Source organism: Giraffa tippelskirchi, chromosome 10 (assembly GCF_054371585.1).
Source record: "Giraffa tippelskirchi isolate mGirTip1 chromosome 10, T2T-mGirTip1v1.2.pri, whole genome shotgun sequence".
NCBI lineage: Eukaryota > Metazoa > Chordata > Mammalia > Artiodactyla > Giraffidae > Giraffa > Giraffa tippelskirchi.
Window position 1 is genome coordinate 64,296,875 of NC_137284.1, and position 19,241 is coordinate 64,316,115.

The 19,241-nt window shown below is 39.3% G+C and overlaps 1 protein-coding gene across 4 annotated transcripts in view; it reads left to right on the plus strand.

The window, feature by feature from the left end:
- NXPH1 (neurexophilin 1) overlaps positions 1–19,241 on the plus strand; it is a 469,360-nt gene that overhangs the window by 401,449 nt on the left and 48,670 nt on the right. Inside the window, exon 1 of one of the 4 annotated variants that reach the window (XM_081531716.1) lies at positions 4,737–4,795. The exons of the other annotated variants lie outside the window; for them this stretch is intronic. Coding sequence (XP_081387842.1) covers positions 4,766–4,795 — 30 coding nt within the window. The 5' untranslated portion in view covers positions 4,737–4,765. Of the gene's footprint in view, positions 1–4,736; positions 4,796–19,241 lie in introns of those variants that run through there. 4 annotated transcript variants of the gene reach the window in all.

The following is a 19,241-nucleotide window of genomic DNA, read 5'->3' on the forward strand; positions in this document are numbered from 1 at the left end:
ATATTTTAGCTTAGTATGCAGGACATGCAAAGGCGATCCTTGGGAAAAGAGCTGAGAAGATGGGTTGGTTTTGTAATTCATAGCACCTGTAGTGAGGCTCACAGGTAGCAATTTTCTACAGATCAGGCCGTTTCCGGTTTTGTTACTTTCTTATTTCTGACTTTTAGGCCCCTTTGCCTTTAGCTCTGATCACCACAATAGTGTGTTTATGTTTCCTCACACCAAGACTTATTTTCAGGGGGACACTTAACTGGTATCATGGCTTTGAAATTTGGCTTTTGATACATCGTACTGGGATGCTAAAGGTTAGGTTCAATCTTTTCATTTTCTTGACTGTTTTCTCTCAGGCCATATTCTGATTTTATTAAGTCTCAATCTTATCCCTTTCAGTCTGTTTCATGATGGTGTATAGGTTGGAAGAAAAGGCTGTTGCTTGAAATAAAAGAGAAAAATCTAGGCATCCTGGTACTAGGTACTAGAGATTCAGGATGTTTAGAGCTTCGTTATTTTCTTCCTAACAATCCTGCAGACTTACAGGTCTGTAACTGCAAGAAGAGACTGTATATATTTGAAGAAGCTTTACTTTAAAGAACAAGCCAGAATTAATCATTAATTATCTTCTAAAATCAGGTTTTGTCACTGTGAAAAGAAAATTCCAAATCATTTTCTCCACTATCCAATGTTTCCTATGCTACTTATCCTATTTCCCAGCAACCATTTTGCCTACCTCTTTTAAATCTATTAATTTTGCTTCTTTGGTGACATTTAGAATCTTCCACAGGATGTGTTTGCTTTGTTAATTATTTAAATATCTTCCAATAAAAATAACATGCAGATTTGGAGAGTGAGTAACCTGAAATGTGAGTTTTAAACAACTCCAATTCACTGTGCTGCTTTGTCTACCTGCATTAGGTGTATTTTGGACTGATTCTGGGCAGAACCGGAAGTAGATGAAATATTTTCTCATTTCTTAGCCTTGTCTTCTCTCTTCCCTTTCTTGCTAAAGTGGACTTGACTGTTCTTCAGTAACAGTTTCTGCTTTTCCCTTCAAAACTTGTTCTTAGATAGCATTATCTTAAACTTTTTCACACAAAGGTTTAATAAACTGATGACTCTCAGTCAGTTTCCTTTAAAATACTTATTTGCTTTAAACAGTTTATGTTACCCAAAGGAGTTATTTTCTGATTGGTTGTGTTTGAGATAGAGGGACATTCCTGGCTTCTTAAAATAAATAATGTACTCTTCACCCTCTTCTAGCCCAATCAAAGAGAATCATTTTTTTGGTATTTCTAAAGCCCCTTGTTAGGTATGACCTTAAATTTAACAAATGTGCCTGATATTTTATACCTAAAAGCCTCCTGCTTCTAGTTTGCATTTAGAATATATTCCATTCCTTAAGTGTTTGGTGTATTCTACTTACAACTAATGAAAATTCTGTACTGCTGTCAAAATTCAAAAAGCACAGCTATTATTTCACTGTGGTAGTTCAGGAAAATTTAAATTAGATTTGTACTCTTCAGAATCATAGTCTGTTTAGGCATAAGCAAATTACATGCAAATAATGTAGAAAATGTCAGGTGTATTTGTTACACATGAGTATGACCTTTGGGAAAATACTATTGGAAAGTGCCTGACTGTATTATAGGACCGCTGGAGTGGTCTGACAGAATAGAAGGTCATCTGCACACAGAAAAACTATAGTTTCTGTATACAGCTGTGCATATGAGATTTGTTTTCCTGCTGTATAAGTGAAAACCCAAAGGTGCTTTGCACCATGAATATGCTAAAGACAAAGGGACAAGTGGCATTTTTTCACCTGCTTTTAATGCTAATCTTTGTTAAATTAGGAAAGAGAATAATGTTAAGAATGCCACGTGTTAGGAGATTGCAACTTGAATCTAGGTTCCTTCGAATCAGCTTAATTTTATGATAAACTTGAACTGATGTCTTTAATGTCATTATTAGGTATTTGTAACAGAATGCTGCAGTTTATTCTGACTTACATGTATGGTGAACAAAGTATGCTAATTTTCCGCCTATAAGAAGTTGTTTTAAACAAAAAAAGTGGGCAAGAATTTGGTAAGATAGGTTTTCCATAAAGACAAAGCAAACCACTGCCAATAACGATATAGTTTGGGAAATTCTAAATAAAAGACTCACTCTCAAAAAAGCTCCCTTCTTTGACTTAAAACTATACTACAGTGTTATATTGAACATGATTTTAGCCTCATTTTTTCTAACCATAGAAACATAGTTCTTTCTGTCAAATTTATGTGTCTGAGTGTTTCTTTTTCTCAAAATGCAAGGACACAGAATCAGAAGAATATGGATTTAAACACTGGTGTTGCTACTTAGGAGTAAAGTGATCTTCGGCAAGTGAAATAATTGCATTGACCATCCATTGTGTTTTTTTTTTTCCTGGAAAAGGGAATGGCTACCCACTCCAGTATTCTTACTTAGAGAATTTCATGGACAGAGGAGCCTGGTGGGCTATAGTCCTTGGGATCTCAAAGAGTCAAACACTCCTGAGTGACTAACACTTATTAATCCATTTTTTTTAAATTTGTGAAATTGCTATAATAATCTTGATGAAAATTTTGAGGAGAAATATGGTCATATCTTGGGCTCAATAAAGGACAGAAATGGTATGGACCTAACAGAAGCAGAAGATAGTAAGAAGAAATGGCAAGAATACACAGGAGAACTGTACAAAAAAGATCTTCATGACCCAGATAATCACGATGGTGTGATCACTCACTGAGAGCCAGACATCCTGGAATGTGAAGTCGAGTGGGTCTTAGGAAGCATCACCACGAACAAAGCTAGTGGAGGTGATGGAATTCCAGTTGAGCTATTTCAAATCCTAAAAGATGATGCTGTCAAAGTGCTGCCCTCAGTATGGCAACAAATTTGGAAAATGCAGCAGTGGCCACAGGACTGGAAAAGGTCAGTTTTCATTCCAATCCCAAGGAAAGGCAATGCCAAAGAATGGTCAAACTACTGCACAATTGCACCCATCTCACATGCTAGTAAAGTAATGCTCAAAATTCTCCAAGCCAGGCCTCAGCAATACATGAAACACGAACTTCCAGATGTTCAAGCTGGTTTTAGAAAAGGCAGAGGTACCAGATACCAAATTGCCAACATCTGCTGGATCATTGAAAAAGCAAGAGTTCCAGAAAAAACATCTATTTCTGCTTTATTGACTATGCCAAAGCCTTTGACTGTGTGGATCACAATAAACTGTGGAAAATTCTTAAAGAGATGGGAATACCAGACCACCTGACCTGCCTCTTGAGAATCCTGTATGCAGATCAGGAAGCAACAGTTAGAACTGGACATGGAACAACAGACTGGTTCCAAATAGGAAAAGGAGTATGGCAAGGCTGTATATTGTCACCCTGCTTCTTTAACTTATATGCAGAGTACATCATGAGAAACGCTGGGCTGGAAGAAACACAAGCAGGAATCAAGATTGCCGGGAGAAGTATCAGTAACCTCAGATATGCAGATTACACCACCCTTATGGCAGAAAGTGAAGAAGAACTAAAGATCCTCTTGATGAAAGTGAAAGAGGAGAGTGAAAATTTTGGCTTAAACCTCAACATTCAGTGAACTAAGATCATGGCATCTGGTCCCATCACTTCATGAGAAATAGATGGGGAAACAGTGAAAACAGTGGCTGACTTTATTTTTCTGGGCTCCAAAATCACTGCAGATGGTTATTGCAGCCATGAAATTAAAAGATGCTTACTTCTTGGAAGGAAAGTTATGACCAACCTAGACAGCTTATTAAAAAGCGGAAACATTACTTTGATAGGTCCATCTACAAAGGTCCATCTAGTCAAGCCTATGGTTTTTCCAGTAGTCACGTATGGATGTGAGAGTTGGACCATAAAGAAAGCTGAGTGCCGAAGAATTGATGGTTTTGAACTGTGGTGTTGGAGAAGACTCTTGAGAGTCCCTTGGACTGCAAGGAGATCCAACCAGTCCATCCTAAAGGAGATCAGTCCTGGGTGTTCATTGGAAGGACTGATGTTGAAGCTGAAACTCCAATCCTTTGGCCACATGATGCGAAGAACTGACTCATTTGAAAAGACCCTGATGCTGGGAAAGATTGAGGGTGGGAGGAGAAGGGGGTGACAGAGGATGAGATGGTTGGATGGCATCACCAACTCAGTGGGCATGAATTTGGGTAAACTACGAGAGTTGGTGATGGACAGGGAGGCCTGGCATGCTGAGATTCATGGGGTCGCAAAGGGTCTGTCGGACACGACTGAGCAACTGAACTGAACTGAACTGATGATGATATCTGCACATGATCTACTTGAGTGCTGGTACATGGTAATTGTTCAATATCCTGTAAAATCATTATTATCGATGTAGTTACTTCTCTTTGGACATATTTTGGAAAACATTTCTTTCTGGGACTAAGTCTACTGGTCAGACTTCACACAAATACATGTAGTTTCATTTCTCTTCATATTTGATATCAGAACCATTGGGCTGTGTCGTTCTGGTTTCTCAAATGGAACAAGTGTGTGCATAGTTAACCTGATGTCAAAAAAGTAAGTAAAGAGAATCTTGATTTATCCTTTTAATGTCAGAACATTTAAAAATTCCATGTGTGAAAATGAGTGTGGCTCTTTGAATGAATGTACTCTTTATGAAGTGTGCATTATGACCTGCTTCTCCCAGGCATATTGGACAGGGAGCCCTGCTTACTCTGCAGAGCTCTGTGTGTAAATGTATTCAAAATGAGCTGATGGATACCCTGGGATCTGATGTTCTCAATGTGGGTAAAACTCGTTATTCGGAAACTTGATAAATAGAAATGCAAACTTTTTAAATAACATTAATGTAAGTCATGGAACTGATTCATCATATGCCATAAATTCCTTTACATATCTTATGGTTAACTCAACATTTTCAATAAGTTTGTTTTCTCCTATTATTTAATACATTATTGAATGTGTCTTGGTAAGTATGGTCATTTTTTCCAATTACCGTATTATCTTAGATCATTGCTTTTGCTTTTACTTTGTATATCCTCCTCTATTTAGTCCAGATCAATCTGCAAATTTCTCACACCCTAAGTTTTGCAACAGAACTGAGAGGGAAATATAGTTAAGGAAAGAAAGGTTCACAAGTCCTTGAACTGATCTGAGCTCAGCAGGTAAGAGACGTTTGAACTTAGTGTGTTGTATTCAAGTTAGATAGATGAATTTATCTTCTTTTAAATTTAAGGGTTTGGTGCTCATCAAGACTTGCGTATTTGCGTGTGTGCTATGTCGCTTCAGTAGTGTCCAACTGTGTGACCCTGTGGACTGTAGTGCCATCCCCACCCAGCTCCTCTGTCCATGGGATTTCCCAAGAAAGAATACTAGAGTGGATTGCCATACCCTTTTCAAGGGGCTCTCCCCAACGCAGGGATCAAACTTGGGACTCTTGTATCTCCTGCATTGGCAGGCAGGTTCTTTACCACTAGTGCTACCTGGGAAGTCAGGTTAAGTCATCAAGACTTAATCATCCTTCAAATTGAGGAGGAGCCTATTCTAGAGAAGGGGAAACATGGGTCCTGTTTTTATCTAGCTTATCATCTGACAGTCTTATTGAGAAACTGACTTTGAGATTGCAGATAAATTTTCTTTGTTAGGACATATTTAAGAATCAGAATTTCAATTAATCTAGAAGGTAGTCAGTAACTGTTGCAGAACTGGATCAGTGCTCTCAAGCACATCCTTCTAAAAATGCTCCTGACCACTGTATTTTCCCATTTACACCTGATATCATTTGATGTTCCAAGGTACCTTTGCTTTCCATGGCTTTTGTCTTGACCTCCTCTGGTGGTTTTCCTAATAACCACATTACCCACTTCATACTGGTCACTTGCTCAAAAGTATTTGTTGAATGCATGTACGTTCATATGTCACTGGAATATTAGAGCTTATTTTATCCTTCATTATCTAGTATGGGAAAGGAGTCTGTAGGTTGACTAATTTGATATAGTAGGATAACCCATATGTTTCAGAGTTGGGGGCACTCAGGTTTGATTCTCTTATTGTTTTTGTTTAGTCGTTCAGTTGTGTCCAACTCTTTGAGATCCCATGGACTATAGCCCGCCAGGCTCCTCTGTCCATGGGATTTCCCAGGCAAGAATACTGGAGTGGGTTGCCATTCCCTTCTCCAGCTTTTCCACCTAACTGGAAAAATTAAGTAGCTATTCTGCACCTTAATTTTTTTCACAAGTAAAATGGGCATATTTTCTAAGATATAGGATTTCTGGATAGAAGAAGTAAAAAAAAAAAACAAAACAAAAAACTCTCAGTCAGCTTCAAGGAAGGAAACATAGTTCAGTTAGTTCAGTCGCTCAGTCGTATCCGACTCTTTGAGACCCTATGGACTGCAGCACACTAGGCTTCCCTGTCCATCACCAACTCCTGGAGCTTACTTAAACTCATGTCCATTGAGTCGGTGATGCCATTCAACCATCTCATCCTCTGTTGTCCCCTTCTCCTCCCACCTTCGATCTTTCCCAGCATCAGGGTTTTTTCCAATGAGTAAGTTCTCTGCATCAGGTGGCCGAAGTATTGGAGTTTGAGCTTCAGCATCAGTCCTTCCAATGAATATTCAGGACTGATTTCCTTTAGGATTGACTGGTTGGATCTCCTTGCAATTCAGGGGACTCTCTAGAGTCTTCTCCAACACCACAGTTCAAAAGCATCAATTCTTTGGCACTCAGCTTTCTTTATAGTCCAACTCTCACATCCATAATTGACTACTGGAAAAACCATAGCCTTGACTAGATGGACCTTTGTTGGCAAAGTAATGTCTCTGCTTTTTAATATGCTGTCTAGGTTGGTCATAGCTTTTCTTCTAAGAAGTAATGGTCTTTTAATTTCATGGCTGCAGTCACCATCTGCAGTGATTTTGGAGCCCAAGAAAATAAAGTCTGTCACTGTTTCCACTGTTACCCCATCTATTTGCCATGAAGTGATGGGACCGGATGCCATGATCTTAGTTTTCTGAATGTTGAGTTTTAAGCCAACTTTTTCACTCCCCTCTTTCACTTTCATCAAGAAGCTCTTTAGTTCCTTTTTGCTTTCTGCCATAAGTGTGGTACTGTCTGCATATCTGAGGTTATTGATACTTCTCCCAGCTATCTTGTTATTTCTTTTTGCACACAAGTTTAGAATATTTTATTTTCTGAAAGACCTGGGGTATTTTATATCCATGGTATTCTCAGTTCTGCTTGGCTCATTTTTTTTTTATTTATTTATTTTTGACTGCACTGGGCCTTTGTTGTTGCATATAGGTTTCCTCTAGTTGCAGTGAGTGGGGGCTAATTTCTAGTTGTGGCATGGGGGATTCTCATTGTGGTGGTTCCTCTTCTTGCAGAGAATGGGTTCTAGGGTATCCAGGCTTCAGTAGTTGTGGCACTAAGGCTCAGTATAGAGGGAAGGCTCAGTAGTCATGGCCTTCGGGCTTACTTGTCCTGCAGCATGTGGAATCTGCCCAGACCCAGGATCAAACCTTTGTCCCCTGTGTTGGCAGGTGATTCTTTTTTTTTTAATGAAGGACAATTGCTTTACACAATTTTGCTGTTTTCTGTTAAGCCTCAACATGAATCAGCCATAGGCATACTTGTATCCCCCCACTTTTGAAATTCCTTCCATCTCCCTCCCCATCCTACCCCTCTAGATTGATACAGAGCCCCTGTTTGAGTTTCCTGAGCAAAATCCAATGGCTATCTATTTTGCATATGGTAATGTAAGTTTCCATATTACTCTTTCCATACATCTCACCCTCCCTTCTCCTCTCCCTTTGTCCATATGTCTATCCTCTATATCTGTTTCTCCATTGCTGCCATGTAAATAAATTCTTCAGTATTATTTTTCTAGATTCTATATATATGCATTAGAATATGGTATCTGTCTTTCTCTTTCTGATTCACTCACTCTGTATAATAGGTTCTAGGTTCATCCACCTCATTAGAACTGACTCAAATGTGTTCCTTTTTATGGCTGAGTAATATTCCACTGTGTACATGTACCACAACTTCCTTATCCATTCATCTATTGATGGACAACTAGGTTGCTTCCATGTTTTAGCTATTTTAAATAGTGCTGCAATGAACAATGGGATACATGTGTCTTTTTCAATGTTGGTTTCCTCAGAGTATATGTGTAGGAGTGGGATTGCTGGGTCATATGGTGGTTTTATTCCTAGTTTTTAAAGGAATCTCCATACCATCTTCCATAGTGGCTATATCAATTTACATTCCCACCAACAGTGCAAGAACATTCCCTTTTCTCCACACCTTCTCCAGAATTTATGGTTTGTAGACTTTTTGATGATGGCCATTCTGACTGGGGTGAGGTGATATCTCACTGTAGTTTTGATTTGCATTTCTCTAATAGTGAGCGACGTTGAGAATCTTTTCATGTGTTTGTGAGCCATCTATATGTCTTCTTTGGAGAAATGTCTGTTTAGGTATTTCTCCCACTTTTTGATTGGGTTGTTTGTTTTTCTGGCATTGAGTTGTATGAGATGCTTGTGTATTTTGGAAATTAATCCTTTGTCAGTTGTTTCATTTGCTATTATTTTTTTCCCATTCTGAGGGTTGTCTTTTCATCTTGCTTATACTTTCCTTTGCTGTGCAAAAGCTTTTAAGTTTAATCAGGTCCCACTTGTTTACTTTTGTTTTTATTTCCATTACTCTAGGAGGTGGGTCATAGAGGATCTTGTTTTGATTTATGTCATTGAGTGTTCTGCCTATGTTTTCCTCTAAGAGTTTTATAGTTTCTGGTCTTACATTTAGGTCCTTAATCCATTTTGAGTTTATCTTTGTGTATGGTGTTAGGAAGTGTTCTCATTTCATTGATTTACATGTAGCTGTCCAATTTTCCCAGCACCATTTATTGAAGAGGCTGTCTTTGCCCCATTGTATATATCTTTGCCTCCTTTGTCAAAGATAAGGTACTCATAGGTGCATGGGTTTATTTCTGGGCTTTCTTTCTTGTTTCTTTGGTCTATATTTCTGTTTTGTGCCAGTACCATACTATCTTGATGACTGTAGCTTTGTAGTATAATCTGAAGTCAGGACGGTTGATTCCTCCAGCTCCATTCTTCATTCTCAAGACTGCTTTGACTATTCGGGGTCTTTTGTGTTTCCATATGAATTGTGAAATTTTTCGTTCTCATTCTGTGAAAAGTGCCATTGGTAATTTGATAGGGATCACATTGAATCTGTAGACTGTGTTTGGTAGTATAGTCATTTTCACAATATTGATTCTTCCTACCCAGGAACATGGAATATCTCTCCTTCTGTTTATGCCATCTTTGATTTCTTTCATTAATGTCTTATAATTTTCTGTGTAAAGTTTTTTGTCTCCTTAGGTATGTTTATTCCTAAATATTCAATTCTTTTTGTTGTAATGGTGAATGGGATTGATTCCTTAATTTCTCTTTCTGATTTTTCATTGTTAGTGTGTAGAAATGCAAATGATTTCTGTGTATTGATTTTTGTATCCTGCAACTTTGCTTAATTCACTGATTAGCTCTAGTAATTTTCTGATACTGTCTTTAGGGTTTTCTACGTACAGTATCATGTCATCCGAAAACAGTGAGAGATTTACTTCTTTTCTGATCTGTATTCCTTTTCTTTCTTTTTCTTCTCTGATTGCTGTAGCTAGGACTTCCAGACCTATGTTGAATAATAGTGGTGAAAGTGGACACCCTTGTCTTGTTTCTGATCTTAGGGGGAATGCTTTTAGTTCTTCACTAATGAGAATAATGTTTGCTGTAGACTTACCATATATAGCCTTTACTATGTTGAGGTAGGTTCCTTCTATGCCCATTTTTTGAAGAGTTTTAATCATAAATGGGTGCTGAATTTTGTTAAAGACTTTTTCTGCATCTATTGAGATTATCATATGGTTTTTACTTTTTAATTTGTTAATATGGTGTATCACATTGATTGATTTGTGTTTATTGAAGAATCCTTGCATCCCTGGAACAAACTCAACTTGATCATGGTGTATGAGCATTTTGATGTGTTGCTGAATTCTGTTTGCTAAAATTTTGTTGAGTATTTTTGCATCTATGTTCATCAGTGATATTGGCCTGTAGTTTTCTTTTTTTGTGTTGTCTTTGTCTCATTTTGGTATCAGGGTGATGGTGGCCTAGTAGAATGTGTTTGGAAGTGTTCCTTCCTCTGCAATTTTTTGAAAGAGTTTTAGAAGGATAAGCATCAGCTCTTCTCTAAATGTTTGATAGAATTCTCCTGTTAAGCCATCTGTTCCTAGGCTTTCGTTCTTTGGGATATTTTTGATCACAGCGTCAATTTCAGTACTTATAATTGGGTTGTTCATAATTTCTATTTCTTCCTGCTTTGGTCTTGGAATATTGAACTGTTTTTAAGCATCTGTCCATTTCTTCCAGGTTATCTATTTTATTGCCATATAGTTGTTCATAATAGTCTTTGATAATCCTTTGTATTTCTGCATTGTCTGTTATAACCTCTCCTTTTTAATTTCTAATTTTGTTGATTTGATTCTTCTCTCTTTTTTTCTTGATGAGTCTGGCTAAAGGTTTGTCAATTTTGTTTATCTTCTCAAAGAACAAGCTTATCATTAATATTGTTTCTTTCATTTCTTTTGGATTTATTTCTGCTCAGATCTTTATGATTTCTTTCCTTCTATTTTTTTTTTTGTCTTTTTCCAGTTGTTCTAGGTGTAAAGTTAGGATGTCTATTCGATGTTTTTCTTGTTTCTTGAGGTAGGATCGCATTGCTATAAACTTCTTAGAACTGCTTTTGCTGCATCCCATAGTTTTTGAGTTGTCATGTTTTCATTGTCATTTCTTTCTAGAAATTTTGTTATTTCCTTTTTGATTTGTTCAGTAACCTGTTGGTTATTTAAACGTGTTGTTTAATCTCCATGTGTTTGTGTTTCTTACACATTTTTCCTGTAATTGATATCTAGTCTCATAGCATTGTGGTTGGAGAAGATGTGTGGTACAATTTCTATTTTCTTAAATTTACTGAGGTTTGACTTGTGACCCACAATGTGATCTATTCTGGAGAATGTTCCATATGCACTTGAGAAGAAGGTGTATTCTTCTGCATTTGGAGGGAATGTCCTGACAATATCAATGAGATCTATTTTCTTAAATTTACTGAGGTTTGACTTGTGACCCACGATGTGATCTATCCTGGAGAATGTTCCATATGCCCTTGAGAAGAAGGTGTATTCTTCTGCATTTGGACGGAATGTCCTGACAATATCAATGAGATCCATCTCATCTAATGTATCATTTAAGACTTGTGTTTCCTTATTAATTTTATGTTTTGATGATCTGTCCATTGGTGTGAGTGGGGTGTTAAAGTCTCCTACTATTATTGTGTTCCTGTCAATTTCTCCTTTTATGTCTGTTTGTCTTATGTATTGAAGTGCTCCTATGTTGGGTGCATAGATACTTAAAATTGTTATGTCTTTCTCTTGGAGTGATCCCTTGATCATTATGTAGTGCCCTTCCTTATCTCTTGTAATCTTCTTTATTTTAAGGTCTATTTTGTCTGATATGAGGATTGCTACTCCAGCTTTCTTTTGCTTCCCATTTTCATGGAATATATTTTTCGATCCTCTCACTTTCAGTCTACATGTGTCTTGAGGTCTGAAGTGGGTCTCTTGTAGACAGCATATATATGTATCTTGTTTTTGTATCCATTCAGCCAGTCTCTGTCTTTTGGGTGGAGCACTTAATTCATTTACATTTAAAGTACTTATTGATATACATGTTCCTGTTGCCATTTTCTTAACTGTTTGGGGTTAATTTTGTAGATCTTTTTGCTTCTCTTGTCTTTCTTGACTATATAAGTCCCTTTAACATTTGTTGTAAAGCTAGTTTGGTGGTACTGAATTCTCTTAACCTTTGCTTGTCTGGAAACCTTTTTATTTCTCCATCAATTTTCAATGAGATCCTTGCCAGGTACAGTAATCTTGGTTGTAGATTTTTCCCTTTCAGTACTTTAAATATATACTGCCATTCCCTTCTAGCCTGCAGTTTTTGCTGAAAGATCAGCTGTTAAGTGTATGGGGTTTCCCTTGTATGTTACTTGTTGCTTCTCCATTGCTGCTTTTAATATTCTTTCTTTGTGTTTAGTCTTTGTTAGTTTGATTAGTATTTGTCTTGGCATGTTTCTTCTTGGGTTTATCCTGTAGGGGATTCTTTGTGCCTTTTGGATATGCCAAGTTAAATAGAGGTAGATAAAGAAGATTTATATGCATTAAAGATTAACTGCAAAGGGAAAAGAACAGTAGGAAAAGTAAACTAAGGAATAAATGTAGAAAAAACAATAATACGTTTAAAAAATTAAAAATTAAAACTAAAAACAAAGTAAAGAAAAAAAAGAGGAAAACTTCACAGAATGGCAAAAGCCCAACGTAGAGGCAGAGGTTTATGACAATTAAAAATGTGACTGAGGGGAAAAAAAAGCTCAAAAGCTTAATTGGATTTCTTAGTGCCAATAAAATTGACAACTACAACGGGGTGGGGGTGTGGGGGGAAATCCAAAAGAATCTACAGAACAAGCCAAAACATAAGAATAATAAATGTTTTTCTTGAGTCACTGCTGTCAGAGTTCTTTCCCTCGCTGGGAGTTACAGTCTACCTTACTTCCCTAGAAAGCCCTCCAGCACTGTGCTGATCTCTGGACCTGCTGTGGGGGCAGCTCAGATTCTAATCTGGTCCCACTTCTGTGTGTTCTTGCTTCCAGTGTCCACAGCTATCAGAGCCAGAGTGTTTTCTTTTATGGGTGCTCTCAATGGCCTTTTATATATTCCATCAATACAGAGTCTGCTTAGTTGATCATGTGGATTTAATCTGCAGCTTGTACAGCTGGCGGGAAGGTTTTAAGTCTTCTTCTTTAGCCACACTGCCCCTGGTATTCAACTGTGGTTTTATTTCCACCTCTACATGTAGGTCATCCACTGGGGTTTAGCTCCTGAGGCTTCCCTGGAGGACTTGGGTTTGCCCCTGTGAGGGCCAGGTGTGGAGGTGGTGCAGCTGCTTGGTTTCCAGGGGTTCTGGCTGCACCAGGTACTCAGAGGGGTTGGCAGCTAGGGCAGCAGGAAATATAGTGCTCTAGAAGGGTATGGCAACCAGTATTGGCCAATACGCTCCAGTCTTCTTACCTGGAGAACTCACTCTCTGACAGAGAAGCCTGGCAGGCCACAGTCTACAGGGTCGCAAAGAGTTGGACACACCAGAAGTGACCCTGAGAGCATAGATGCCAGTCTTCTTTTTGGCCTATGGTAGCTCTGCCCCAGTGAGAGTTGATCATGAAGGTGGCACAGCTGCTTGGCTTGCGGGGAACCTGGCAGTGCCAATTGTGCAAGGGCATAGACTGCCTCTGCTGCAGGAGTTATGGACCTATCAGAGTCTTTTTTTTGAGCCTCTTGTAGCTGTTGATAAGAAGGCCTCTTTGGCCAGTCTTTCTCCATAGCTCCACCTGTTCAGGTGGGCTTTAGAGAGCTCCCTTGCCTGGGGTCCTTCTCTGTTGTTCAGTGCATTAGGCACATAGAGGGGGCCCCCGGGATGGGGTCCTACTCTGTAGATGGGCATGTCAGGCACTTAAAGAGGCACCCTGGGTGGGGTCCTACCCTGTAGTTCAGTGCTTCAGGCCTTTGATGGGCCAGTCTCTCTACTGTTCAACTGCCGATGCTGGCGTGTGGGGAGAGAGAGGCTACGGTGATGGCTCCACCCCCTATGCATGACTCAGCAGTATCACCTTGCTTCCATGGCTGTCTGGTTTTCCTCCACTGGCATTTCCCACCACGATCTATTTCCTCACATCCCCTCAATCCGTCTCTCCACAGTCAACAGCAGCCCTGGCCCTGAGATTGCTCCACAATCCCTAAACTCCAGCTCCTAGCCACCATGCCTTCCAGGAGACCAGGGGTATGTATGGCTGCGGCAAGGACTGTTTGATTCTCATTCCATTTAGGCTGCCACAGATCAGCTGTTTCACTCTCAACTTTGAATGTTTCTCCTCTGACTCAGTCAGTTTCCCCAATGTGGGGATTGGACCTCTGCTTCATTTTCCCCACCCACTGAGGGTAGGTCCAGCCCTACTAATGCTCTTGTTTTTTCCCCCTAGTTCCTTCATCCTACCGAGTTTTGTGTGGTTCTATATATTCTTTTCCACTGGTCAGGTACACCTGTCCTCTCTCAGTTGGTGTTCTGCATGCACTTCTGTATCTTAGGGTGTATTCCTGATGTACTCATGGAGAAAGATGTACTCCACATCCACCTAATCCTCTGCCATCTTGTTCTCTATCCCAGCAATCTTGATTCCAGCTTGTGCTTCATCTAGCTTGGCATTTTGCATGATATACTCTGCATATAAGTTAAATAAGCAGGGTGACAATATGCAGCCTTGACGTACTCCTTTCTCAATTTTGAACCATTCTGTTGTTCCATGTCCAGTTCCAGCTGTTGCTTCTTGACCTGCATACAGATTTCTCAGAAGGCAAGTAAGGTGGTCTGGTATTCCCATCTCTTTAAGAATTTTCCACAGTTTATTGTGATCCACACAGTCAAAGGCTTTGGCATAGTCAGTAAAGCAGAAGTAGATGTTTTTCTGGAACTCTTGCTTTTTCAGTGATCCAGTGGATGTCGGCAATTTGATCTCTGGTTCCTCTGGCTTTTCTAAATCCAGTTTGGACATCTGGAAGTTCACGGTTCACGTACTGTTGAAGCTTGGCTTGGAGAATTTTGAGCATTCCTTTGCTAGCATGTGAGATGAGTGCAATTGTGTGGTAGTTTGATCATTGTTTGGCATTGCCTTTCTTTGGGATTGGAATGAAAACTGACCTTTTCAAGTCCCTTAGCCACTGCTGAGTTTTCCAAATTTGTTGGCATATTGAGTGTAGTACTTTCACAACATCATCTTTTAAGGATTTGAAATAGCTCAACTGGAATTCCATCACCTCCACTTGCTTTGTTCGTAGTGATGCTGCCTAAGGCCCACTTGACTTTGCATTCCAGGATGTCTGGTTCTATGTGAGTAATCACACCATCTTGATTATCTGGGTCATTAAGATATGTTTTGTATAGTTTTCCTGTGTTATCTTGCCACCTCTTCTTAATATCTTCTGCTTCTGTTAGGTCCATACCATTTCTATCCTTTATTGTGCCCATCTTTGCATGAAATGTTCCCTTGGTATCTCTAATTTTCTTGAAGAGATCTCTAGTCTTTCCCATTCTATTATTTTCCTCTATTTCTTTTCACTGATCGCTGAGGAAGGCTTTCTTATCTCTCCTTGCTATTCTTTGGAACTCTGCATTCAGATGAATATATTTTTCCTTTTCTCTTTTGCCTTTAACTTCTCTTCTTTTCTCAGCTATTTGTAAGGCCTCATCAGACAACCATTTTGCCTTTTTGCATTTCTTTTTCTTAGCAATAATCTTGATCACTGCCTCTTGTACAATGTCACAAACCTCCGTCCATAGTTCTTTAGGCACTCTGTCTATCAGATCTAATCCCCTGAATCTATTTGTCATTTCCACTGTATAATCTTAAGCGATTTGATTTAGGTCATGCCTGAATGGTCTAGTGGTTTTCCTTACTTTTTTCAATTTAAGTTTGAATTTGACAATAAGGAATTCATGATCTGAGCCACAGTCAGGTCCCAGTCTTTTTTTTGCTGACTGTATAGAGCTTCTCCATCTTTGGCTGTAAAGAACATCTGTCCATCTTTGGCTCCATCTTTGCAGCCAGAGATAGACAGAGGGAAACATAGGGAACACTCAAATGGGAAATTGAAGGGAGAAGGTAGCCTACAAAGGTATGGACAAAGTTAAAGGACATCTACAAGGGATTATGAAGCACTGTAGGGCAAGGAACAGAAATACCTCTAGGGCTAGATCTGAAGAAGCATTTGAAGTGAATGATTTACAGATGACAAAAGTAGTGCTGTTCTTGTAGGAAAGACCTGTCTGGAGCTGTTGTGGCCTTTGGTAGAGAGACCATATCAGTTAGACCACAGCCAAGCAGGGAGTGAGATCAGGGAATACATATCCTTACTACTTCTCTTTATTCCCACCCTCCCCTTTTCTGCTAGTTCCTCCGAGTGGCCAAATTCACTCAGAAGGAACACAATAATACAGCTGATACAGATTAGCAACTGTGGAATGGAGAAGGAGGGATGGGGAGAAAAATCTCTCTTTCTGTCGATCTGTGGATCCAAGATGAGCATGCTGGTCACTACTGAACACACAGGATAGCCATATAACTTATTATCTAAATTGCAACATTTTTGAGAATGAAAGAGAATTCTATGATTAGTAATTGCACAGGGACAGAAGGCAGAAAATAGAACTGTGCTGGGCGAATCAGGAGTTACTGTTACCTTACTAACGGAGCATGATAAGGGTAGATAAATGTGAATTTCCTTCCCTTTCTTCACCACATTTTTCAGATTTTCTCTTCTTGTAATAGAGTAGTGGGGATATTTTGAGAAAGAAGATTGGGTTATTTTAATAAAGCAATTTAGACTCATCTCCTCATGGCAGGCTTTTCGAAGTTGGTAATTATTAGAGTCATTTGCTAGCATCTGCTGGAAGAATGTGAAGATATAGGTTGTGCTTTAAACCTGAGACCTGATTATCTTGTTTAGTAGGCTCTCTCTGCTTAGAAACCTTGCTTGAGTGCTGAAGGCAGTGGAGGCAAGAGAGAGTCTGTTATTCAATAAATGGAAAATACATACTATGCACAAGGGGATTTGGTGAGCTATTTATTCTGCTCTGGCCATGGTATTTCTGTCTTATTTATATCTTAAAACCAATTACTACACACATTGGATGCTTTGATTTGGAAGATACCTGTGATTAATATTTTCACTCTTGGTAAATATTGGTGATTGACCAGGAGTGGTGTTCAATGTCATTATATATAACACAAATACAAGGAATGCTAACAAGTGCAAGCAATTACAGAGATCAACAAGCATTTTATCACATGCTGATAGGTACATTGAAGTTTCAAAGATAAAAATAATTTCAGTTAAGCCAAGAAACATTAATATGATCAAATGTAATGGAGCGTATTTGAACAAAGCAAGCTCTAATTGTGGAAATTGTGTGTGGTTTACTTTCTACACAAGCTTTTGCTGGAATTTTGAACTACATACTTGGGAAATAAATAACTTTGGTTATTTCTGCTTCTCAGTATTTCAGCTTGTATATTTATGTTTTGACCACCCTGTTTGTGACAGCTCTGTCGACATCAGTAACCTGATGCTTTCCTTTGAGGTTCCCTGAGATCAAGGGCAGTGTGGGCTTGAACTCACCTGTGGTGCCCTTGCTCTTGGCTTACTGACTTCCTCCATTGAAGGAAGTTCAATGACTGAACTTTGAATGACTGAAACCATTACCTTTGCTCAGCTTACATGAGTCTCTCTGCTCATAGGCTTTTGCACTGCATCTTTGCCATCCATCCAGATTTGAATAAGATCTCCTCAAGGAGTGACTTACTCTTTTCCTTCAGAGACTTCTTTTTAGTTAACAATTAGGAGAGTCACCTAACTGTGACTCTAACTGATTGGGGTGACATATGGTTCACTCAGCCCTCATGTTTTGACAACCCTATTGGAAGATAGGTATATTCTTCAAGAAAAATGCTTACTAACTTTCCACTGAAATTTTTGACATTAAACATTTTATTAGTGAGAAAGCATTTAACCTGGTCATTCCACCTGTTCTGTACAATCAATGAAGTCTTAACTCTCTAGAGTTCAGGTGCCCTAACTGTGCATCATATGAGGTTGTTTATCTGGAGAAGTTGCAGACTTCTAGATTTAGGATTTTGTGTCCTTTGATAGCGTGCTATTGATAAGAATGCAAGGAGATTAAACCAGTCAATACTAAAGGAAGTCAGTCCTGAATATTCACTGGAAGTACTGATGCTGAAGCTGAAGCTCCACTACTTTGGCCACCTGATGTGAAGAACTGACTCACTGGGAAAGACCCTGATGCTGCGAAAGGCTGAAGGCAGGAGGAAAAGGGGATGACAGAGGATGAGATGGTTGGATGGCATCACCAACTCGATAGACATGAATTAGAGAAAGCTCATGGAGTTGGTGATGGACAGGGAAGCCTGGTGTGCTGCAGTTCATGGGGTCGCAAAGAGGCAGACATGACTGAGTGACTGAACTGACTGATTGATCGATAAGAAAGACTCTTAAACCAAGGTTGGTCACAGTCCCGATTAAGGGTTCAGTTCAGTTCAGTCGCTCAATCGTGTCCGACTCTTTGCGACCCCATGAATCACAGCACACCAGGTCTCCTTGTCCATCACCAACTCCCGGAGTTTACCCAAACTCAAGTCCATCGAGTCGGTGATGCCATCCAGCCATCTCATCCTCTGTTGTCCCCTTCTCCTCCTGCCCCCAATCCTTCCCAGCATCAGGGTCTCTTCCAATGAGTCAACTCTTCGCGTGAAGTGGCCAAAGTATTGGAGTTTCAGCTTCAACATCAGTCCTTCCAATGAACACCCAGGACTAATCTCCTTTAGGATGGACTGGTTGGATCTCCTTGCAGTCCAAGGGACTCTCAACAGTCTTCTCCAACACCACAGTTCAAAAGCATCAATTCTTCGGCACTCAGCTTTCTTTATAGTTCAACTCTCACATCCATACATGACTACTGGAAAAACCATAGCCTTGACTAGACGGACCTTTGTTGGAAAAGTAATGTCTCTGCTTTTTAATATGCTATCTAGGTTGGTCATAACTTTCCTTCCAAGGAGTAAGCGTCTTTTAATTTCATGGCTGCAATCACCATCTGCAGTGATTTTGGAACCCCCAAAAATAAAGTCTGACACTGTTTCCCCATCCATTTTCCATGAAGTATGGGACCAGATGCCATGATCTTAGTTTTCTGAATGTTGAGCTTTAAGCCACTTTTTCACTCTCCTCTCTCACTTCCATCAAGAGGCTTTTTAGTTCCTCTTCACTTTCTGCCATAAGGATGATGTCATCTGCATATCTGAGGTTATTGCTATTTTTCCCAGCAATCTTGGTTCCATCTTCTGCTTCTTCCAGCCCAGCGTTTCTCATGATGTACTCTGTATATAAGTTAAATAAGCAGGGTGACAATATGCAGCCTTGATATACTCCTTTTCCTATTTAGAACCAGTCTGTTGTTCCATGTCCAGTTCTAACTGTTGCTTCCTGACC